Source organism: Equus asinus, chromosome 6, assembly GCF_041296235.1.
Source record: "Equus asinus isolate D_3611 breed Donkey chromosome 6, EquAss-T2T_v2, whole genome shotgun sequence".
NCBI classification, from domain to species: domain Eukaryota; kingdom Metazoa; phylum Chordata; class Mammalia; order Perissodactyla; family Equidae; genus Equus; species Equus asinus.
This window is the reverse complement of record NC_091795.1, coordinates 39,438,435-39,461,536: the sequence shown is the minus strand read 5'-3', so window position 1 is coordinate 39,461,536 and position 23,102 is coordinate 39,438,435. Positions and strand designations below refer to the sequence as shown.

At 54.9% G+C, this 23,102-nt stretch overlaps 3 protein-coding genes across 12 annotated transcripts; 1 reads left to right on the top strand and 2 right to left on the bottom strand.

The window, feature by feature from the left end:
- Nucleotides 1-43: 43 nt before the first annotated feature.
- On the top strand, nt 44-8,178 carry TTC31 (tetratricopeptide repeat domain 31). 7 transcript variants are annotated; one of them, XM_044772707.2, is made up of 13 exons: nt 44-227; nt 390-478; nt 3,563-3,665; nt 3,785-4,014; nt 4,191-4,274; nt 4,735-4,791; nt 4,895-4,975; nt 5,088-5,282; nt 5,612-5,663; nt 5,747-5,837; nt 5,926-6,067; nt 6,288-6,330; nt 6,542-6,750. In XM_044772707.2, exons 1-13 carry the CDS (start codon nt 188-190, stop codon nt 6,610-6,612), a joined length of 1,278 nt encoding a protein of 425 aa, XP_044628642.1. In that variant the 5' UTR covers nt 44-187; the 3' UTR covers nt 6,613-6,750. The 7 variants fall into 7 exon arrangements, with proteins under 7 accessions (XP_044628642.1, XP_014685246.1, XP_014685245.1 ...); XM_014829760.3 differs by having other exon boundaries at nt 45-227; nt 6,288-6,389; nt 6,545-8,178; XM_014829759.3 differs by having other exon boundaries at nt 47-227; nt 6,288-6,389; nt 6,542-8,178.
- Nucleotides 8,179-11,006: 2,828 nt separating this feature from the next.
- LBX2 (ladybird homeobox 2) lies at nt 11,007-12,931 on the bottom strand. Its single transcript, XM_014829762.3, has 2 exons — nt 12,588-12,931; nt 11,007-11,514 (listed from the first exon to the last, which is right to left on the bottom strand). The coding sequence occupies exons 1-2, from the start codon at nt 12,790-12,792 to the stop codon at nt 11,141-11,143; spliced, it is 579 nt and encodes a 192-aa protein (XP_014685248.2). The 5' UTR covers nt 12,793-12,931; the 3' UTR covers nt 11,007-11,140.
- Nucleotides 12,932-14,659: 1,728 nt separating this feature from the next.
- On the bottom strand, nt 14,660-21,006 carry PCGF1 (polycomb group ring finger 1). Of its 4 annotated transcripts, none has more exons than XM_044772712.2 (10): nt 20,851-21,006; nt 20,309-20,414; nt 20,000-20,152; nt 19,754-19,825; nt 19,522-19,627; nt 19,327-19,360; nt 19,149-19,235; nt 18,935-19,015; nt 18,522-18,627; nt 14,660-15,179 (listed from the first exon to the last, which is right to left on the bottom strand). In XM_044772712.2, the coding sequence occupies exons 1-9, from the start codon at nt 20,941-20,943 to the stop codon at nt 18,550-18,552; spliced, it is 810 nt and encodes a 269-aa protein (XP_044628647.1). In that variant the 5' UTR covers nt 20,944-21,006; the 3' UTR covers nt 14,660-15,179; nt 18,522-18,549. The 4 variants fall into 4 exon arrangements, with proteins under 4 accessions (XP_044628647.1, XP_044628645.1, XP_014685252.1 ...); XM_044772710.2 differs by lacking the exon at nt 14,660-15,179 and adding an exon at nt 16,111-16,840; XM_014829766.3 differs by lacking the exon at nt 14,660-15,179 and having other exon boundaries at nt 18,421-18,627.
- Between the last annotated feature and the right edge of the window lie 2,096 nt (nt 21,007-23,102).

Here is a 23,102-nt window from a genome sequence, read left to right as displayed (position 1 = left end):
ACTCCGCCCCATCCCTAGAGCCATCGTCTCTTGCCCGGGAGCCGCCAGGACCGTCATGAACTCTCTCGCGGTCCGTCGTCCGAGGCTTCTGCCCCTAACAAAGATGGCTGCCTACTCCGCCCTACCCCGCCCTTCGGCAGGTGTCAAATACGAGACTCTTTCACTTTCGAGTCACTGTTGACGGGAGATGGCGCCGATTCCGAAGACTGTGGGGCGGATCAAGCTAGGTGAGCTGGTGTGACAAGACAAGAGGGCTTCAGGAGACCAGGGCCAGCCCCACTTGGGTCTGTCTGTCTTCAGTAGGATTTTGTGCTTCACGGGGTGGGCGGAGGGATCCGGTCCATCGACCCTCATTCCGCCTTACGCGCCCCCGCCTTCCTTTCCTGTAGATTGCCCTCTGCTGTCTGGCTGCCCGCTGGGGGTCGCTGCTGTCCCCAAACTCTGCAAGGAATTCGGTCCTGAGGACTACGGCAAAGAGGTAAAGCAACCTCTAGCTCCCCCTCTACGTGTTTATCTCGGTCTTGCCTCTTTTCAGCCAGCTGTGCTGAGTCCCTCCACGGTCGGGCGGGCGCCGCGCTGGGCTCCAGGGGTTCTGGAGAGGCGTAGCGCACGGCGAGTGGAGTGGAACGGATGCTGGGGGCCGGGACGACGCTGCCCTGATAAGTGCTTGAAGTGGGCAGGGTTGGGTGGACGAGGGTCTCTGAGTTGAGCACTGGGGAGTGGGTAGGAGTTCCGTGGGGAAAGATATTATGAACAGAGGGAACAGTGTGAGCAAAGACACTAACGCAAGGAAAAGTTAAGAGAACTTCACTGAAATGAGACCTGAGTGGAGGGTTTGTTGAAACCTTAAGAGATGAGGCAGGAAAGAAGGCAGCAAGTGGCTTGAGAGGCCTTGTCTAGCACACGGGTTTGGATGTCCTCAAGTAGGTGATAGGGTTGTTGAGGCAGGGACAGAACCAGATTTGGGAGCTGAAAAGCTACACGTCCAGTTGCTTCCTGGTTATCTTTAAAACCTCAAACTCAAGTCCAGAAGTTCATTCATCTTTGCAAATTGGTTGCTTTTCCTCTAATCTTAGTTTTGGTTAATAACACAAACTTCCATCCAGTTGTTTAATCCAGAAATCTGAGAATCATTCTATATAATCCTCCCCTGTCCTTTACCTCTTTAGGCAGTTACTAAAAGCTGCTTCTGAATTGTCTCTTGAATCAAACCCATCATTTCCATTCCTGCTCCCGCTGCCACTGCCTTAGTTCAAGAACTCGTTCTCTGCCCTGAACAGTTGTAATAGCCTTCTAACGAAACATTCCACCCCGAGACTCATCTCCTTGCCCAGTATTTCATTTGAGTATCACTCCCCAGATCAGGTCCACTCCCATCACTGACAGAACAAGGTCCAAACTCACTGAGTCACACAGGATTCTTCAGATACAGCTCCTGGCTGCATCTCTATTAGCTTCCTCACCAATCTCTCTGCCTTTACTCATTCAGCACACACTCATTGAGCGCCAACTATGTACTAGGCACTGTTTTAGGCATGGGGAAGATAGTAAACCAAACACACAAAAATCTGTGTAGTCAATGAATTAGAAGTATCTAGTGGGGACAGGCAATCAATAAACAAACAATATAGTCTGTCAAATATGAGAAGTGCAAAGAAAAATAAAGCAAAGAAGAAGGATAGGGAGTGCTGAGTGGAGTTGAGAGGTTTCTTGTTTTAAAAGCAGTGATCAGAGAAGGCCTCCCTGAGAAGGTTTAAGCAGAGATCTGAAGGGGACAAAGGCATGAGCCACTCACTGGGCAAAGAGCATTCCAGGCAAAGGAAATAAGACATAAAACAGCCCTTAGATGGAAGCAAACTTCAAAGCAGAGCACTGTAGCTGGAGGAGGGTGAAAAGAGGGTAGGAGATGATTTATGAAGGTTTTGGGGGGCCAGATCATGCATGGCCACATAGTGCATTAAGAGAATAGCATAGACTGTGTTTGGAGAGGAGGAGGGTCAAGGAAGTCCTTTATTTTTTATGATGGCCAGAGTGGGCTGAGGAGGAAGAGAACAGTGGAAGATATAGGAAAGACATTATATATTTGAGTGGCACATCCCAGGGAGGCTGCCGAAAATGGGCCCAGAGCATGTGTTATCTATGCATAAGTTCCAGTAAAGAGGTTGAAATAAACCCACTAGGAAATTGAATTTGAGAAAAGGGCTGGTTGACAGTGCCCAGCAGTGTAAATGAAAATTCCGTTGCATCAGGACTATCTCCTGAGGGGAGCCCTGGATCTAGAATTGTTTAGAAAGTTGATTATCCTTCAGTGATCTGAAGTCCTACCTATGCATTATAGTCGAGCTCAGGAGTTTCATGTGGCTTCTAAGTTTCTCAGTCAGTGAGCCACCACCTAGTCAGGGGCCGGCTCTGATTAGGCCACATAGGGACATGATGATTCCTGTCCTCTGAAGCTTACACTAACTGAGGAAACAATTCTCATCAGAACCAAGAACGCACAGGCCCAGCCTTGAAGAGTCTTGCCTCATTTTGTGAATGAGGAAGCTGAGGTACAGAGAGGTTAAATGATTTGTCCAAAATCAAACGGCCAGGTAGTGGCAGAGCCAGAACTAAGATGCAAGCAGCTTCACTCCAGCACAGTGTGCTCTCCAGTTCCATGAGGCCTCGCCAGTTAAGAGAGCAATAAAAAGCAATGAATAATAATGTTCTAAATTGTATAACACAGACTATGTGAATGCAGCTTGGTTGAGTGAGGGCAGAGACAACTGGAGATGAAAGGGTCTGAGTGGAAGGCTTTGATTGGAGATGGTATTTGAACTGAACCTTGAAGAAGAGACAAGATGTGGTGAAAAAGAAGCTCAAAGCCAGGAGGGATTTGGGGACAGCTGGGGAAAGACCCCAAGGCTAGAAGGAGCCTGGTGGCAGAAGGGAGATGGCAGCTAAGTGGGGGAGAATTTCAAGGGAGGATGGGCAAGGTCAGTTTTTTGGAAGGCTCCAAATCTCAGGCTGAGGAGCTAGTTTCAATCCTACCTGTGGCCCTGGCAGTGGAGGATTACTGGAAGTTTTTGAGGAGGGGAGTGATTGCTGAGAGCTTGGTTTTGGGGAGAAACAGACGAAGAGTAGAGGAGAGGCCAGCCAGGACCTGATGCACTCACTTAAGTGTGAGGTAACTCCAGGGTGGGTTATATGGGGCTGTTCACATTCAAGGATGTGACAGGGGGATTAGCTCGAAGAGCAGGTAAGAGGGCTGCATTTCAGGGCCTCAGTGTGGCTGACCTCGTGGCAGGCCAAGGGGAGGAGATCCTGGATGGTGGAGAAAGCTGGGCTGAGCATCACACTCAACCCTTGGGAAGGCAGGAAAGTAGTGAAGAGAGGTCATGCGCCATGAAAGCCGGAACAGCGTGCTTTGAGGTGCTGAGCAGGGAGAGGTTGGCCAGTTAAGGTTCTCTGGGCTGGGTGGCTGGTTTGTGGTTGCCAAGGTGGAGGGGTCAATCCAGCCAAACCTCTTGCTCTCTCCCAAAGCTCCCCACAACACCAGCCTCCCCTCCCCTCCCCCTCCCAGGACATAGAGGATTTTCTTCGACGGCTTGTGGAGAGTGACCCCCAGGGCCTGCACCGGATCCATGTGGATGGGAGCAGCGGGCGGCTGCAGCTGTGGCACCATGGTGGGGAGTGCAGGGCCGGGCCCAGGGATCGAGGCTGGTACCCTGGGGAGGGCTGGTCCTCAGATTCTCCTGTCTCTCATGTTCTTCTTTCTTTCCCTTCTCTTTCTCCTTCCTGACAGATTACCTCCTGAACCATTTCTGTGATGAGGGGGAAACGATTGGACAGAGTGACAGGGGCAAGGGGGCTGAGGGAGTGGGCACCTACTGTGGTCTCCAAAAGTCCTTCCTGTACCCTTCCCAAGGGTCTAAGACCCGCCCTCAAAGCCCCTCTGCCTCGGCATCCTTCGCCAGTGGCTCAGACAGCCTACTCCAGGTGGCCATGCCCCAGAAGCTCCTGGTGACTGAAGAGGTGAGACTGTCAGAAGCGGCTTCACCTTCGCCCAGGGTTCTTTCAATCCCATGTGCCCATTATCTCTGTTCTCCCCTGATTCGTACCTTTCAAGATCCTTCCATACTACTTGTTTCCTTTTTGCTTTCTCTCTCATTCCCTCTCTCTGTTCCTGTTACCTGCCCTTCGTCCTCCAGGAAGCCAACCGCCTGGCTGAGGAGCTGGTGGCTGAGGAGGAGCGCATGAAACAGAAAGCAGAGAAGAAACGACTCAAGAAGAAGGTAGCTGGAGGGCGAAAGAGTGGGAGCCCAGACGGATTTGGGGGAGGGAAAGAGAGAAGTTTTGCAAGAACAGGAGAGAACTCAAGGGGGCCTGCAGTGGATCCTTTTGCCGGCAGGGCCCGGGGGCTCAGGGCCTGGAGGGTCACCCGGAGGCCTTATGGTGCAGTAGTTCTGGAGTCACTCTATACTGCCTGGGTTGGAAGCTGCCTCCTTCTTACTGTGAGACCTCTGCCTGGTGACTCTCTTGTCTGCTTTTTCACCTGTAAAATGAGGATGATAACAAAACCTACCTCACAGAGTTGCAAGAATAAAGTCAGTGTATGCAAAATTCTTAGCCCAGTACATGACATATAGTATGTATTGTACACATGAAGAATTAGTTTCAAGATACAAATTGTGTGTGTGTGTGTGTGTACTTAAGTATAGTGCTCAAAATACCTCCTCCTTATTATTATTGCAGCGTCAAAAGGATCGAAAGCGACAGGAGCGCTTGGAGCAGGACGGTGTGGAGCCCAAGGTGAGTGTCTACAGGCAGGTACTAAGAGCACCAAGTGCCAGGAAGGTGGGGCTGAGAAGGCTCAAGATGATCCCAATTCTGTACCTGTCCACCTTCCCTCCAGGCCAAGGGTACCGCAGATGGGGATGGGAGCCCCCCATCCAGCCCTGGGAACCCAGCTCCGGGACAGTGTGGTGAGGAAGAGGTGAGAGCCCCCTTCCTTCCCTTCTTGGTCTCTGCCCACACCCCACTCCCCTCCCCCTCTCCAGGACATACTTCATCCCCACCCCCTCCCTAACTGTCCTTTCTGCTCACAGGACTCACTGGATCTATCTAGCACTTTTGTGTCTCTGGCTTTGCGCAAAGTTGGGGATTGGCCCCCCAGTGCCCACAGAGAGAAGGGACTGAGCCAGGAACCCCAAGGCAAGAGCCTGGGCCCCCAGGAGAAGATGGGCCAGGAGGAAGGGAGCTCTCCAAGAGAAGACAGCCCCAGGCAGAGTCCTAAGGCAGAGGTGAGATGGGCAGAAGAACCTCAAGTGGAACCAGTGGAAGGGGTGCCAGAGGGATCTGGGAAGTAACATGATCTAAGGCATGAGGGCAATGACCAGTAGAAAGAGTTCTCTGGCCCTAGGATTAAGAGACCTGGAGTCAAGCTCCATCACTGTCACCCTGACCCTAAGTAGTTTCCTCTGCAGGAAGGTAGAGCTGACACCTCTTGCAGAGCTGTCATGAGAATTACATGAGTTGGGTGATGCTAACTGCAATCTTAACTGTTCAAACAAAGGAGGATTTGGGGAGGCTGAGGCCTCAAGTCTTGCCTCTCTTTGCTCCCTATCCCCAGGCATCTCCAGGACTGCTGGCAGCTGCCTTACAACAGAGCCAGAAGCTGGCAGGTGAGAGTCTTTCTCTCTCCTTCCTCACCCCACCCCCTGTGGGGTAGCCCTATCTGACCCTTCCCACCCTCTCTCCTCCCCAGAGTTGGGTACCAGCTTTGCCCAGAATGGTTTCTACCAGAGGGCTGTGGTCCTCTTCACCCAGGCCCTGAAGCTCAACCCCCGGGACCACCGGTAGGTAGGGGCTTGGTCACTGTGCTGGGAGGTCAGGGCAAGGCAGGGTGCTGAGGACCCAGACTTTTGGTCACCTTATCTTTATCAGGTTATTTGGAAATCGCTCTTTCTGCCATGAGCGGCTGGGTCAGCCAGCGAGGGCCCTGGCCGATGCTCAGGTGGCCCTTACCCTGCGGCCCGGCTGGCCCCGGGGCCTCTTCCGCCTAGGCAAAGCCTTAATGGGACTGCAGGTAATGGTGTGAGGTTGGAGGCTGAAGAGGACTTTGGGTGGGATAGAGTGTGGATCGGGTCTACGTTCAAGTCTTCTAGTATGTTAAGCTCCTAGTACCACAATGTCACCATGTTAGTGGTACTAGAAGCTGGAGCCAGTTTGGGAAAGGGGCTAGTTTTAAGTTCCTTGACCCTGTTGACACCTAAACTTTCCTCTTTCTAATCCCTCTGGGACCAAAGCGTTTTGAGGAGGCGGCTGCTGTGTTCCAGGAGACTCTGAGAGGCGGATCCCAGCCTGACGCAGCCCGAGAGCTCCACTCTTGCCTTCTGCAACTCTCTCTGGTAAGGGAGCCAGGCCCATTCTCATGCTGAGAGGGCAGCAGGGAGAACTGGCTGGGATGGCAAGACCAAGCACCGCCAGGAGTGGGTGGAATGAGGGGCATTGCTGGGCTCCCAGGAAAGAGTATCAGGTGCTCCCCCACCCCCATTCTCAGCAGGATCAGCGAAGAGGAATCCCTGCGCCACCTCTGTCTACTGGGTTCCCTCAGCCATTTCTCCATGCTGAGCTGGGGGCTTCAGGCCTCCTCTCCCTCAGTCGCCCTCGAAGCGCTGCTCCAAGGCCCCCTGGGCTTTTGTCTCCACCTTCGCATTATCCCCCATGGCACCCGAGCCACTCCAGCTGGCCCCTTCCCCAGACTCAGAGTGGAAGACCCCATCCTCTCCAGCTCCAGGACCCCTCAAAGGACTCGGGCATCCTGGGACTTGGACCTCAGCATCTACCTCAGGCCAGATGAAGAAGGACCTGTGCCTCCTAGGACAAGGCCTTGTGTGCACGGAGATGAGAGACACTGTGAGCCAGCAGTTCGCAGCATATTTTGAGACCTTATACTCTCATACCAGAGTTAAAGACACCCCTGGCAGTCATTCCTCTTGCCACAGAGACTTTCTGATGAGAGAAAGGAGCCTTGCGTCCACTGAAACAGCCTTTCTCTGCTTCTCAAGCAGATGGCTTCTTTTGGGGGCGGTAAGGAAATATTTTAAAAAGCCTCAAGAAAGGATCTGTACAAAAGTTCAGGTTTTCAGACTACGACAGACCCAGCAGAGGGGGCATGTGGGGCTCGTTCTGCTTCTTGACCCTGGGGACTCACTGGCCAGCCAGAGCTCTGTGCTCAGGAATGGGGTCACAGTGATGAGGAAGGCCTGAGTCCCACCCTTCAGCTGGGTGGATGTTCACCTCTTCCTAATCCCAGTTCTGGCCCTGTTTTCTCTAGCCCCAGCTCCACATGCCCTGTTTCCTATCCACATGTCTATACACGTTCTGACCTCTCCTCTGCCCAGTGGACTGGTGCTCACCTCCTCCCACTGCTAGAAGATTCACCAAAGGTTTTGCATTTGAGAAGTCTCTTACCACCTCCTGCGGGGAGCTAGCAGAGCCCAAACATCTCCACACTCCCTCACTGCTGGTCTCCCACCAGTGGGGCCCCAGCAGGTGCCCAGGCTGCTGCCACCTTGGCCATGCTTTCTCCCCTCCAGCACTGAGCATTGTAACTAGCTTTCCCCGTGTGAATGTACTGAGTTCTTCCACCAAGGGTCCCTGCCCCCAAAGAAGGCTATAATTACTTCCTGTATAAGAATCATCTCCTTTGGTTTCTCCTGTTAAGATCCTGGCAACTGCCCCTGGCTGGTTCCTTCCTAGCCCACCTGGGACTCTCAATTTATTTAAATGTGGATCTGCAGGGGACTTTTAGGCCTCCCAGAATGCCTTTCCCAGAGGAACCATTCATCAGGATGAATGATTCTTGTTGCCCTTTGGGTCTTGCTCAACTCCATTCGCACCCGGAGATAAGAGGTGTTGGAACACCTGCTTTTATATAGGGGTTTCCCAACTTCTTTTTATTGTTTATGGTTGCAGGCCCCTTAAATACTCTATCACAGGATGAAGTGTGCCATTACTAGTTGGGCCACCTTGGGCAGGTCTCTCAACATCTGTGCCTCAGGTCCCTCATCCATAAAATGGGGGCAATCCCTACCTTACAGGGCTGTTGTGAGGACTAAAAGAGAAAGTGTGAGAAAATACCTACCAAGTGCCTGGGACATAGTGGGTGTTAAATAAACTGATTTTTATCTGCAACTGTCCTACATATTCATGAACCCCACAGTGGGAAGAGAGGAGTATGAGTGAATTGTTGCTTATTTCACAAAATAAAGAGTTCCTGGGACTGTGGTTCTCAAAGTGTGGTCCATGGACCAGCAGCATCGGCCTCACCTGGGAACTTGTTGCAAATGCAGATTCCCAGGCCCCCACCCTAGACCTTCTAATTCAGAAACTGCAGGGGTGAGGCGCAGCCATTTGTGTTTCAGTAAGCCCTCCAGGTGATCCTGAGTGCCCTAACAGTGAGAAGCGGCGCTCTAGGACCTAGAGGAGGAGACACCCATCCAGAGGCCATTTTGGTGATACCGATTTGAGTTTGGTTTATCTGAGGCTTGATTACAAGAGGTGGCAGCACTGGGCTAGAATTTAGGAAGCCTCAAGTGGAAGAGGGTTATGGCTCAGAGTCAGTTAACTCCCCCGGACTCTACCTTCCTAACTAGAATTATTGGCCCCAGGAGTTCTTTGCTTCTGCCTGGTTGGGGAGTGGGGTTGAGGAGAGGTGGTTGTGTTTTTATAGGGGATGATTACATCAGTGACTCCATAAGAGGCCAGTCCATCTGGCCTTCTTGTTCTGGGCTAGGGGATTACTTCTCTGCTTTGGGGATTCCACTAGGGCTCCTGGCTACCTACCACTATTGTGTGGTGTCTCTGCTTTCAGGCTGAGCTGGCTCCTTGCCCTTCCAGCCTCTCAAAGAAATGTCCCTTCCTCAGTACCTCTTAGCCTATCCTGGACTTGAATTTTCTCCAACAGCCAAAGGACTCCTGACACCTTGCTCCCATTTTGCCCCACGTTCACACTGCTAACTGGTAGGGTTCTGACGCAGCAGCCTGAGTTCTGAGTCCCCAGAGCTGGAAGCATCTTGGCTTTTCCTGGGACTGAGGGGTTTCCTGGGGTGTGGGACTTTCAGTGCAAAAATTGGGAAGGTCCTAGGCAAACAGGAATGAGTTGCTCACCCTAATCTAAAGGTTCCAGAGAGGCAGCCTTTACAGAGGGATCAAGGGAACAGGGAAAGGACCTTGAACAGGCGCCAGGGGAGATATGTGTGCCGAAGAGGCAACACAGGGGCAAGGAATACTTTTTGTACATAATGGCTGACAGATTCTTAGCTCTACACTAATAGACATTGTGTGTTTCTATGCAAGACGCCACTTGTATTCCAGTTGCCTAGGTTTGTGAGGTCATCATTGACTCATGCAATCTTCGGTCACTGGGGGAATATTCCTCTGTTGGAACAACCTCCCTCCCCCTCCACATCTGGCCCTTAATTCTCTCAGCTCTTACCTTCTGCAGTAGCCAGAGATACACCTTCCTAAGGTCCCTGCCAGTCTCTGGTCCACCCTGCACATGCAGCCAGATTAGCCTGCCCTAAACATTGCTCTCATGCCTCTCCTCAAAATCCTCCAAGGACCAGGCTCTGTCTACAGTACAATGCCTAAATTCCTACCTTTGGTTCCGTGTCCTCTCTTCTCTCTGTAAACCCTTTTCTTCTGTCAATTAGGCCCAGTCACAGTTATAGGGACAGAACCTGTAATGGCCAGAAGCATGAGCTCCTGAGTCTGACAAGCAAGCAGGTTACTCCCAGCCCCACCACTTACAAGCTTCATGACTTGACCAAGTTTCCTTGGGCTTCTGTGATTCAGTCTCCTTATCCTTAAAGTTAAACTCTCTTATCTCATGGGGTTATTGTGAAGATTAATCCATGCAAAGCACTTAGAACTGTGTTCAGTAAGTGGTAGCTGCTGTCTGAAAATGCCAGGTTCCCCTCTGCCTTCCAGCCTTGTTCACCCTCCCTGAAATATCCTCTCCTGGGACTTCCACCTGCATCTGAGGTCCCAGCTGACCCTCCTTGAACCCTGGATGGATTATTCCCAGATCATCGTTGTGGCTTCTGGGCAGAAGCATGGGAAGATCTGAGGAGGGAGGAAGGACTGAGAGAGAGCAAGGGGAAGCAGGAAAGGCGCCTAAGCCTGGTCTCCTGAAGATGGGTGGGGTGGCTGGGCTTGGGGACAGCCTGTAGCTACTGAGTGCTCCCCTTCCGTCCCCACCACACTGCAGGAGGGTGATTAATCACCAGCGGAATAAATTAATCTCAGAAATGTCCACGGGGTTGGGGGAGGAGGGGTGGACTGGGGTCTCCACCCCGAGGCCTCTACTCCAAGCTCTGCCTCAGCAGGCCCGCCAGCCTCCCCAACTGTCCCGCCACCGCTACCATCCTGGTGGGAACCTTCCCCGCCCAAGTGCAGGGCGGAGGTCCCAGAAGTAGAGGTTTGTCCCCTCTCCCTGCGCGCCTGTCTCAGCGTAGGGTTCCTTCGGCGGAAGTGGGGAGAAGGGTCAGGACCCCATTAACAAATGATCTCAGGGTGGGGAAAGAAGAAAGAGTCGGGCACGACGTGGTCCCTCTGGAGCCGGCCTAGAGGTTAGAAGCAAGGTCTCCGAGGCGGCGGCGGATCAAAGGCCCGGTACAGTCCTGCGACCAAAGGCAGCCAGTAGCGGAGGGGTGGCCGCAGCTAGAGTCCCATCCGCTTCCCCTCAGCCGGGAGTCTCCAGAGCAGGGGGCTGACAAGCACCGGCTCTGAAGCCTAGCTGGATGCCTAGGTCCAAATCCTGACCTAGGGGTTCTTCCTTTGTAAAACGGGCACAATTATATCACCTACCTGACGGAGTTGCTATGAGGATTAAAGGACACATCGCGTTTAAAGGCTCGGCACAGCGCCGAGCGCGGAATCTGCGCAGTAATCAGATTTTGCTCCTGTTGCTCCGGGCGCCAGAACCGAGGCCTGGTGTGGCGGAGTCTCGACTCTATTCTCAACAATTGGGAAAGGCAGGCGTCTGGTCTGTGAGCCCAAGAGGCCCAGATCGACGCGCTCCCTCCACGGGGTAACCGGACAGGAGCGCCGAGGCGAGAAATCCACGGCCCGAGCCCTGGAAGCGGCTTTGCCTTCAATCGTCCACCTGTATCTCCTCGTCTGACAGGTGCGGCCCGGAGTCCGGCCGGCCGAGGCCTGGGGCGCCGTGGGGTAGCGCGAGGCGGCACTGGATTTCGGGGGACAGCGCGTGCAGCGAGGCAACGTCGGCGCGCATTTCCTCCACGTCGCGCTTGAGCTTGGCGCGCCGGTTCTGGAACCACGTGACGACCTGCGCGTTGGCCAAGCCCAGCCTCGCTGCCAGCCCGTCGCGCTCCGACGGCGCCAGGTACTTCTGGCAGACGAAGCGCCGCTCCAGCTCCAGCACCTGCTGCGCCGTGAACGCCGTGCGTGACTTTCGCCTTCGGCGGCCGGCGGGGCCGAGGCTCAGAGCGCCCGGGGCGGCGCGGCCTGTGGGGATAGGCGGGGGTCAGCCTCCAGCCTGCGGGAATCAGGCTTGGCCCGGGAGGAAGAGCTGGGGGTGGGGTCAGGCCAGGGTTGGGGTGAGCGGAGCGAGAAGGCGGACGTCACCCAGAACCACGGTCCCTTACTGAATTGCGCGGGGGGTCAAGCCGAGGTGCGGGGCGGGGGGCGGTGGGGGAGGCGAGGCGGGGCACAAAGTGGAACTGGCCACTGGAGTACGGGAGGCAGCAGGCTGAGCGCATCCTGGGGAGACGGAGGCCTGGGAGGAGGGTGGGACAGGCCAGAGGAGACCTGGTGCAGAGACAGGCCGTCTGGTGCGGGGCCTTTGAGGCCTTCCGGAGCCCCTGGTAGAGGGGGCTTGCCGGTTGGGGCCGGCACCAGAGGCGGGGGCCAGCCCTGGTCAAAGTAGAGGCAGCCAAGCTGGCATGGTGAGTGTAACAGAACCCAGATCGTGTCCTTCTTTAGACTCGTGGGTCCTGTAGGGCACTCTCGGCTTACCCTTTTTAAGTGACACGGACGCCCCCTCCTCCAGCCCAAAAGGGAGATAGGGGGCTTACAAAGGGCAAGGAAAGGTGGAGTGTGGAGTCCCGGGCCCCTTGCCACTCCAAGGACCTTCTGCTCCTTGCGCCCTCTAGAGAAGAGAGTGGGTAGGAGAGGAGCTTGGTCACCCGGAGGGGCCAGAGCCTCGCCTCCCAGCACTTTCTCCGCCGCCCTTGCCCTAGTTCACACGTTTACAGCCTCCGGCTCAGGCCTTTTGTCTCCATCTCTGGCCTTTTTCTGTCGCGATTACCCCGCCTACCGCGAACGTACCGAGGGGTCGCTCAGTTCTCGACAGACTGGCCCTTCCCCCCGCCGCTGGTGGCCTCCAGGAGCGGCTGCGGAGCCTGGGAACTAACGGAAAAGTGGGGAGGCGAGGGAGATGCAAGTCCCAGCACGTGGGCTGAGGGCATGGGGCAGATTAGGGTGGCGGCCAGGGTGAACGAAGGTTTGAGACCGAGAACCTGGAGGAGAGAGATGAGGAGAAGGCCAATTCACAGTGCGCGACCTGGCCGGCGCTATACCTGCAGAGGGCTGCGGAGCGTGTCCGTCAAGTCCGCGGAAAGTTTTACTAGTCAGCTCCTCCAGCGCGCACAGCGGCGACGTGGGACCCGGGCTCGACTCTGGAAGCTGTGACGCAGAGGGTCCTCGGGGAACCACGCGCGGGCCTAGGATGTCTGCGATGCTGAAGGGTGTCGGGGGTGTCCGGGGCTCGGATCCCGAGCTCATGGCCAGCCGGGCTGTGGTAGTCCCGTCGCCCGCTGCGCTCCGCTCCGCAGCCGCCTGGGCCCCAGTGTGCGGCTCCTGTTCTGGGCCCCGCGCCTCGGACCCGCCCCCACGCTGGGCCCGAGCCCCGTGTGCCCCTCCTCCTGAACCCCCACCCCCCCACCTCGGGGCCTCGGTGTTTCTGGAGCTGGTAGATGTCTCGGGAGCGGTATTTCCATAGGATGAGGAGGCGCGGAGAGAAGTCTGCGGAACAACTCACCAGACCCAGCCTCGGTGCTGCTCCGCGCTGCCAGGCGCGGCCTCGTACACACTCGGGCTGGACCCTTCGTGGGCGGCCCCCAGGTTCTGTGTGCCATGGACGCCCCGCCTAACCGCCGCTCCGGCTCATAAATTCATCGGCAATAAAATTGCTTTCCCTGGCCCCAACGGCTGGGGATTTGCAAAATTCCGAGGAGGGAGATCAGAGCAGACTGTGCTAGTATCCCCGATCCCACCTAGGAAGGACCTCAGTCTCTTGACCTGACTCTGTCGTCCCGGCCCCACTCCTGCAGAATGCTATTAAAGAGGTCCTGCCGGCTGGAAGTTATTAGTGCGGCGCAGGGGGCTGGGGGAACTCGAGGCATGGAAGGACCTGGCCGGGCAGAGCGACTGCAATTGGGAATAGTGGGGATGCGATGGGGAGGCAAGCGCAGGTGAGTAGACTCCAGCCGGCTCTCTGGCTGGACCCAAGGCTGTCCCACCAAGCTCAGAGGCCCTGAGGAAGTCAAAACACATGGAGAAGCGTCCGGAGACCTGGGCCTCAGGAGAGAGCACACAGCAAACCCGGAGCTGGTGCGACTGCCCAGAAGGAGTCTTTGCCAGTGAAGACTGGCCTCCATTGAAGGCCTTCTGGTTACTCCATCGGACTGTCAATCGATGGATCTGTCTTTGCCTCCTTATTAAGCTCCTGTAGTTCCAGTAGGAGTTCCCCAGCCTAGGGAGGCAGAGAAACCACCACAGGAGCAGTGGCGGGAGGGGCCACTGGTCACTGCCCAGGAACATCAGGGTCATTCCCTATAGAAGAGTGACTTGAAAGGCAGGCTTCATGGACCCAATCAGATCCTGAGACACAAACCTCTGTCAACCCAGGGACAAACTCTAAAGCCTGGGATATTCATTCCTATGTCATCTGTGTCCTGTCTTTCTCTCTTCTCTCCTACACCTATTCCAGTCCTGGGCTCACACCCAGGTGAACACCCCAAGCCTTCCTTTGTAGGAAAAAGGCAGTTCTGGGACAGTGCTGCTCTGCCAGTGGAAGCCCAACAGGGTTTTGGTGGCATATCACACCCCAAATAGGTGGGATTCACAGCCCAGAGGCAGAGGAGCCCCACCATTCCTGAGGAACTCCCCACTCCTGAGGAACTCACTGCTGTGGGTTTCTTCTAGTTGTTTCAAACAGTGCTATGAAGAATCGGGTTGGTCCCTCCTAGAGTCTCCATTATGTCACCTTCTCTGTAGACCTCTGCACCTCCCACCATTTGTGCAGTGATCCTCTGTCCATCTGTCTATTCCCTGGTGCATGGGGAGCCTGCAGTTGTGGTGCCCCAGAGCTTAGGAGATCAGAGGCACCTGGGCCAAAGACTTCTTGACAACGACCGGAAGGCACTTCGATAACGAGGGTCAGGGAACCTCACATGGCCTGAGGCAGTGACCTTGCCCACCCCAAGAAGTTGGAGAAACACAGGGTCTTCTTGATAAAGGGCTCCCCTCAGTGACAACCCCCCATCCACCAGACGCACCCAGACACTCACATGGTGTCCTAATGGCAGCCTGAGCAACACACTCAGCTGAATGGGCCACTGCTGGCTCAGAGCCACAGAAGAAAGTTGAGATGCCTCAGGACCTTGTTAATTGGTTATTAATGGTGGGGGGCAGGGGAGGGCCAGGAGAGATCCACTGAACCATCCTGATGGTTTCACTTAATCTGCAATTAAAAAGGGTCTCAAGAGGCTGCAGAACTGCCCAGCTCATGTCCCAGGCCTGTCACCAAACAGACACTACAACCTTTACTCATGCATCCTCTATGTAGCTGTCATGCCATCTCTTCTCTGCTCTCAATTACTAGAGTATCTTGGGGAGTGTGGGGCTCTCCTGAAGGGCCTTTGCCTTCTTCCCCCTCATCTCTCTCACCTACCTCCTCCCCCCTGCAGCCCAGCTCAGATAATGGGGGTTGGACAATGGGGTTGAACGATCCCCAGATGTGAGTTTGGGGGAGGAGAGGGAAGGAGAGACTAGGAAAGGGAGGAGGCTGCTGACAGCAGAGCCCGACAAGGGCATCCCAGTGGCCAGGGACTTGTCCAGACGATTGTGGGGCCACAGGAGGAGACTTTTCCCAGCGAAGCCTCTGGAACCTGAGCTGAGGAGAAACCGAATCCGCAGAGGGGGGTAGGAGGAGGGTGAGTGATTAATGAGGGAGATTAAGAGATTAAACCTGTGTTCTGGGCTTGGGGGGGGGGGGTGGGCGCTCCTCTGTCTCATATGCTTCCCCCCAGCTTGGGAGCGCCAAAGCTCTCCAGTACCCGGTCATTGCTCATGTCTTGTGGCCATACCTCCCACCCCCCACTGTCCAACCCTCCCTGCCCTAGATTGCTCTTCCCAGAGCAATCCACGGATGGATGGACCATGAACCTTCACCACCGTCCACCCCTCTCCCAGCATTATCAGGAAATCCCTCCCATCTCCCACCTCCTCTGATTACTCTCATTGTCCCTTCAGACATTTCGGGGTCCTCCGCTCCCTCCCCTTGTAGAGATCCTCACATTCCGACTCCCTGGGGAAGGCCCTCAGATTCCCACTTAAGGATGCTTTCTCACACGTCCTCTCACCACCCCCTTTCCTCATGCCTCCACCTTCTCTCTCACCTTATTCCCTTTCTTCATCACTCCCACCTTATTTCTCATTCCCTGACACAGCATGTCTCATCTGCCTTGCCCACTCAGCCTCTCATCCGGAGGGTTCCTCTCCCAGGCCCGCCCCAGATCAACCCCCCTCTTCCTGCTCTGCTCAATAAATGACCTTTAGTCTCCGGATTTCCCGCCCTATGCATTCCTCTGAATTCTGTAAGTGTACTGGGGGTGGGATTGGGGGATTCTCAGAATAACCCCCTGTGGCTGTGGATGGCCTCTTCCCCCCACGCTCAGGGAAAATCCGTTCCTGGAGGGAGAGGGAAGTGGGGGTTTAGGGAGGAAACTAGGCAGAGGAGCATGGGGCAGGGCGTCCGTCCATCTCGCACACTTCTGGAATTTTCTCTTTTAGAAAACGTTAATGCAGAGTAAACCGATTCAGACACTTAAATTTTAGTTTCAATACTTCTAGGGCCTTGGGTCTGTGAATTCTTTCCGGCCCTTTACCTGGTTCACAAAGAACTCTGCGCAACCACCACGATCCCGGGGATGTGAGGGCTGGGATGGGGTAGCGACAGGATACTCAGACACCCCCCACCCACCCCCACACACGCATACTCCCCGAGACTCACTGTTCCAAGGAAGTCCCTTTTCCCTCTCTCCTCCTCCCCGCCCCCGCACAAGCTCTGGGAAAGACTGCGCAGGCTGAGCGGAACTGGTCCCCCTCTGTGCCAAAGATGGGAGCAAATCTTGGTGCCTCCTCCCCCAGCTGAGTGCGGACCTCGGAAACAGCTAGGTGAGAAAGGACGATAGGGGCAAGGGCGGGCTTGGCCCTGCAGGTGAGGATGACGCCTCCAGCCAGAGCTGCGACGTCAAGGGCGCCCCGGAGAGGGCCGGCTGCGCGCCTGGATGACCCTTCACGACCGTCTTTGAACGCGGCGTCTTTGAACGCGGCACGCGCGTTCTAGGCCTCGGAGCCCAAGAAAACCAAGGGCTTATTCACCCGCCCTGGCCCAGATGGAGACCGAGTGACCCGGGGGGACAGGGTCTGCGTGGGGCAGGTTAGGGCGCGGGGTAATGGACCCATAGATCGAGCGCGGAGCTCGCAGCTGGCCTCTGTCAGCCACCGCGGGAGCCGAGATGTACCGCAGCTGCCGCCACCACCGCCGCTGACAGACAAAAAGAAGACTCCGCTGAGCTGGGGGCGAGGCGGGGCAGCCGCTCCCCGCCCAGATCCAGGCCTGCCCGCCTTCCCGCTGCTTCTTGGCCACAAGCCATGCGTCGTCAAAGGCCTCATCCTGAGGCTTGGTCCTCATGTCTCGGGGACCTCAGGCAGCCTTATCTTCTGACTGGGGCTTCTTGACGCCAAGCTGCTGCCAAGCCCCAACCAGACTACTACCCAACTCTTGCAGCTGCTTGGGCCCAAGTTCCCAGGGCGTTTCTACTCTCCTTCCCCCCAGCCCACACCTCTCCCAAGGAGTCACTCCTCCAAAACGCCCTTTGATGCCCAAACACCTTGAGAACAGCCTGAGTGTGGCGTGCTCCTGTCAGCTGCCAAGTCCCCAGAGCTTAAATTCAGGGAAAAGAGAGTGTGGAACCCCGGCATAGATATAATTAATCAAAACCCCCGAGTTATATGCTGGTGTAGAGACTGGCCCAAAAGCAATGGAAGAAGCCCAATTCTGGTGAGGGTTTCCTGGAGGAGGTGTCACTTAGGCTTTCACAGACAGCTGAGTATGGGGTGAGGGGGAGAGGCAGTCCAGGCCTGAGGCCCTAAACATGGGAAGCCTTAGGAATCTTGGAGATCATTTCAGGAAGGAATTGTGCCAGGCCAGCAGCTCTGCGGTGTCCCCACCCCATCCCTGTTGCCTGCCCAGCGCATCCCAGGGCTCTTCTTCACATGTGCCTTTCTCTTGGCCTAAAAGCTTCATCTGTTGGGGGAGAAGCCCAGGCAGACTGCACACCTGTCGCGAGCTTAGGTTTTTGTCCCTCAAGTCCCTGGCTCCTTCACTATACGCCCCCCTCCAAGTCCTCTGCCACCTGATCTCCATCCGTGGAAGCTTGGTGCCTTCAGCCCTCACCAGCTATGCACAATGACCCCACTGAATTCGTGGAGTCAGACTTCAGCCAGCAAGAGATTTAGGTTTTAAACTTAGGTTTTGGTGACATTTATGCTGCCTGCTCCATCCCGCTTGTCCGGATTCAGCAGCAGCCCATCACGTCCTTCACAAACTCCTTGCTTTGGCCTCCAGTCTCCCTCTGTTACTGTCCTAGTTGGGCACGTTTCTGGCTACCCCACTGAGAGGTCCGTGGAGAGAGATACTGGCTGGGTTTATTTGCAGAGCCCAGTGCTCACGGCTGGGCTCATATAGACAAGGGATGTTTGCTGAATTAACCAACGGAGGTCTAGCCCTGCTGCTTCCTGCTGTTCCTTGAAGCTGCCTTTGCTCTCCTGGGCACCAGCTCCTCTCTTCCTCAACCTCCCTCTCCCCACTCTGACTTCACCTAGCCCAGGTACCTGAAGGCTTGCTGAACCTTGTCTGGACAGCCAGGTCTCCAACGCTGACTATCCCGCATGCTCCCCACGACACCCGCTCCCCCCTCCACCAATTTTAAGACTCCTCCCATAGTGTAATTGTTTAGATTGTTCTTTAACATATCACTGTTCTTCAGTCCTGCAGTGGCCACTGTCCAACCCTAGCCCTACTCTCACCACTCCTGAATTACGACACCTTCACTCAGGACTGTGTCACATGCTGCAACACTCAAGGACCACGAGAGCTCCCCTCCAGAAAGCCTTCCCTTCACCAAAAAGAGCTGGTGCGGGTGGCCTGGTTTCACTTAGCTCACCTTCTGAGTCTTACATGTGTAGGGTCCTCTACCCCTCTCCTCTGGCAATTCGCTGGGGGCCACGGACATAGCAAGGCCCTCCTTCTTGATGAAACTCAGAGGATTTCTGAGGAAGCAGGACACAGGACAAAGCATGAGTGTGTGGTAGGACAAGAAGGAAGAAGAGAGATGCTTTTTTAAAGTTTTTATTTCAAAAAATAAAGCCGCAGTTAATTTCACATAAATATCTGAGGAAGGGGAGAGGGATGGGGTGGGGGCTTGGCCCCTACCTCCTCTTCTCTTTCACACTGTATTGTAAAAGCAAAGGGGATGGCTAAAGAGAGAACAGGGGAAGAAGTAGTCAGCGGGAGCATTCTTACCCAAAAGGCCCACAGCCCACCCCTGCCCTGAGGACTGCCTTAGCGCTGGCTCACCTTGCCGAACCAGCGGGAGAGCCATAGCTGCTTCATGGTCATGTGATCAGGGAGCACTTCATTGTCAAAAAGGAGCTGCACCTGGGAGATGGGGCACAGTTTTTAGGAACTCTTCTCTTGTACATATCAAGAACTACCCTGGTCCACCCTAGACTCTGCCCCTCCCTTTGTAGCCTCTTCCCCCTCAGAGAAAACCTACTGAGGGAATACTCACATGCTGGGGATTTAGCATCAAGCGGTGACACAGGACCCTTCGGAGATGGCGAACCTCAGCTCTAACAGAACATCGGACATATTTGTTCTGGGGGTGAAGAGGGAAGAGAAGGTGTGTGAGGGAAGGGCCACAGAGAGGTGAGTCTCCTTAGAGAGGCCTTCCCCTCAGCCCCTCTCACCTGCAGGACGCTTTTATTCTTGTCTTTGCCAGAACTAGAGGGAAACAGACACAAGTTAGAGAGACTTATCCTTCCCCCTGTCCCCTGCCCAGAGCCATGATATACTCTCTTCAAGGGAACAGACACTCCATCACTTCTCCCCAGCTCTGGGTCATTGACACTGTCACTTCAGACAGCCTACGACCTGCCCCTCACCTCAGCCGCTCCAGACACAGGCTCAGCTGCTCATCATAGCGATAGTAGTGGGCTTTGGAGTGGTCAAAGCTGCTAAAGGGGAGGCCAAGGTTGCTCAGGGCTGGCTCTGAGAAAGACAGAGTAGTGAGAAGGGTGGAACAGGTTCCACACTCCTTTTTCCCCAGAGAGCAAAACTGGGCAGGAGGAATGCGCTAGGGGCTTTACTTTACCCTCTTGCTGCCAAGGGACATACCTTCCCCACTGGGCTGGGTGACACGGTCCAGTCCTCGGGACTGGTAGAATTCTCGAATTCGTTTCTCTTCACCTAGAAGGGAGTGGAGTATCAGAAGTAAAGTTATTAGCCCTCCTTCACTCTTTGTCCCTCTGGCTGTCAACCTCTTTACCTACATGATTCCCTCCAAAGCCCTTGTCACCTCCAGCTGCCTGCCACCCAGCATCACTCCTCTAGAGGCTCCTGAAAGTCAGGTTGGTCACTCACTGTCTTGCAAGCCAGGCACTAGCTTGTACACAATGTCCTGCATGACCCGGTCCAGTTTGAGGTTGAGCAGTGGCTGTGTCTCGTGGATCTTGATGTTGCACATGGGGCAGTACTTGCTGGTTTGGAGGTACTTCACAATACAACTCTTGCAGACTGCAGGAAGAGAAAAGCAGACTCTCAGCCCTCTGAGACTTGGGTTCAGGGGCTGGGCAGGATGCCAGGATGCTTGGGGCAGGCAGCCCAGACGCTGGCAGCCAAGTTGGTGGGGACTAGGGCCTGGAAGAACCACCCAGGGTCCAGGGCACTCACAAGTATGAAGACACTCTGTGATGGTGGTGGCATCCACGAAGTAGCCGGCACACAGACAGCAGACGATGTGCTCATTCAGGTCTTTGATCTTTACTCGTACCTCCTCCTTTAGACATACCCTCCGTCACCGATCACCCCTCTTTCCCCCACCAAGCCCAACCCGTGCGCCTTCCCAGCTTGGGAGTCGCCTCTTTGCTCAGATCCCACGGCCAAGCCCCGCACCCTGCGCGGTCAGCGGAGTATTAACTCCCAGGGGCTGACACTCCTCCTCCGCCCAGCAGAGGGCTCCGCGCACAGCGGGGGATCCCTTCACATGGACTCGCTCGACCTTCCTTTCCCAGGGGAGACTACACGACGTGGGCTGCACAATGCGCAGGCGTCCTAGCCCAGAGTTTGGCAACCCGACCGCAATCGCGCAGGCGCACTGGGCACCCTGTCTCTGCGCAGGCGCACTGGGCGCCCGGCCAGCCACCGCCCGTCCTGTAGCCGGCCCCAGTTCGCACCGCCAGCCGACCACAGCAGTAACCCTGCCGCCTCTGCACCTCGTTCCGTAGCGGGTCCATCTTGTACACTGACTGGAGCTGGTTCCGAAGCCTCATCGCGATCGCAATCTGGCCCCCCTGAGGAGACGCCATCTTAAAGGCTGATCCCGGCCTGCCACTTCCGGTGCCGCCTGCGGGGCGGGACTTGTCGCCCAGCAACGAAGGCTTAGGTCTTTTCGGATTCGCTGGCCGTCTTTAAGGCCCCGCCCATGTCCCTTTCTCCCCGTGTGCTCACCTGAGCCCCACTGGCCCCTCCCCCTCCTCAATCCGTAATTAGGGAATGGGGGGGCGTAGGGAGGGATCCTATCCCATTGACCTCCTGTAGTAACCGTCACAGTAGACCCTAGCCGACCGCAGGACTAACTTCTGGAGCCAGCGAAAGACTGCCCCCTTCTACCCCAAAAGGCCGGGGGATCTCCGCCCGCCACCGCTCAGGGTCGTCGATCTCCTGTGCCGACGACCCTACTAAAGAAGCCCCTCTGGGGCCTTCTCCTCCTAATGTCGCCCTGGTCGGCTGACGCATCTGCGTTACGGAGCTTCATCCCGATGGCGGGCCTTCTCCCGACTCCATAGCGGGAGTTTCTCAGGGCTTTGCGGAGTCTCGGAGAGGGTGGCGGGAAGGGAGGGACCCCCAGGGACTTGGTAGTGATCTTATCCCCCCCCCCCCCCATCCTCCCCCTGCCGCCGGGGATGGGGGGGCAGGCCCTGGTTAATGATGATGATTCAATCATCGGCGCCTGCGGAGGCCTGGGACAGACTAATGCAGAGCAGATGCCGAAGGAGGAGGGGAGGACGACTAGGACACTACCGCACACAGACACGCCGAGGAAGCGGGCGCCTGCGGTAGCATAGGCCCAGCCCCGAACGTGGAGCGAACACAGGGGCCCAGAGCTAGTACACCGCCGTCCCTAGGTACTCAGAGTGGAATTGAAAAACAAAGATGAGTTTACTGTGAAGTATTAACATCAAGTGCAGTTGGAGACTCGAAAAGGGAGAGATCCCAATGGAGACCCTGAAAGGCTTTCCGGAGGAATTTGGGACTTTGGGCACAATTTAGGGATTGGGGTAGCAGGGGGCGGTGGGAGTAAGAAATGTGGTGGAAACAGAAAAGAAAGGCAGAAGAGTGGGGAATGACCGGGGAGGGACAGGAAGGAGGCCAAGGTGCCGATCTGAGAGTAGTGATAGAAGAAGCACGGCCTTACGGAGTTGGGACTTTAGCCTGAGGGCAATAGGGAGCTAGCAAACATTTTTGAAGAGAGGGAGTTACCGTATGAAAGAAACATTTTTGTTCATTTATCTTCAGAGTGAATTGGAGTCGATAAACAGTAAGAATTTAGGAGATTAGTGAATTTTTTTTTTTTAGGAAGATTAGCCCTCAAAAAATTGAGGTAAAATTGAGCAGCTAACTCGAGCTAACTGCTGCCAATCCTCCTCTTTTTGTTGAGGAAGACTGGCCCTTAGCTAATATCTGTACCCATCCTCCTCTACTTTGTACATGGGACGCCTAACACAGTATGGTTTGCCACATGGTGCCATGTCCACACCCAGGATCCAAACCAGCGAACCCCAGGCCACTGAAGCCCAACGTTGGAACTTAACTGCTGCGCCACTGGGCCAGCCGGAAATTAGTGAATTTTTGGTCAACTACTTTTTACTACAGCCACTGCTTTCCTCCCTGGCACAAAATACCATCATCTCTCCTATGGATGATTGCAGTGTCTTGCCTGCTTCCTCTGCTTCCACCTTTGTTCCTCTTTCTTCTATTCTCAACATAGCAGCTCAGTGTGGTTCTGGTAAAACAGGAATAAAAAAGGACACAACGAAAGTTTTTTGAGTTAATGGATAAGTTTATTATCTTGATTGTGGGGATGGTTTCATGTGTCTATACATATGTCAAAATTTATCAAATTGTGCTTTAAATATGTGCAGTTTATTGTGTCAGTTTTACCTTGAAAAATGTTAAAAATAAAATTAAACGATCAAGTGTCTTACTTTTTTGTTTAAAACCTTCAAGTAACTTCCCTTTTCAATCAGAATAAAAGCTAAAGTCCTTCAATGATCTTCAAGGCCTTGCGTGGTCTCTCACAGTCACTCAGTCTTTCCAGTCACACACAGCCCCTCACTGTTTGGTCCACAGATACACCAGGATATATATACTCCCACTGTCACCAGCTTGAAATGCTCAGATATCCAAATGGATCCTTTCTTACTTCAGGTCTTTACTCAATGAGGCCTTCAGTGACCACTCTAGA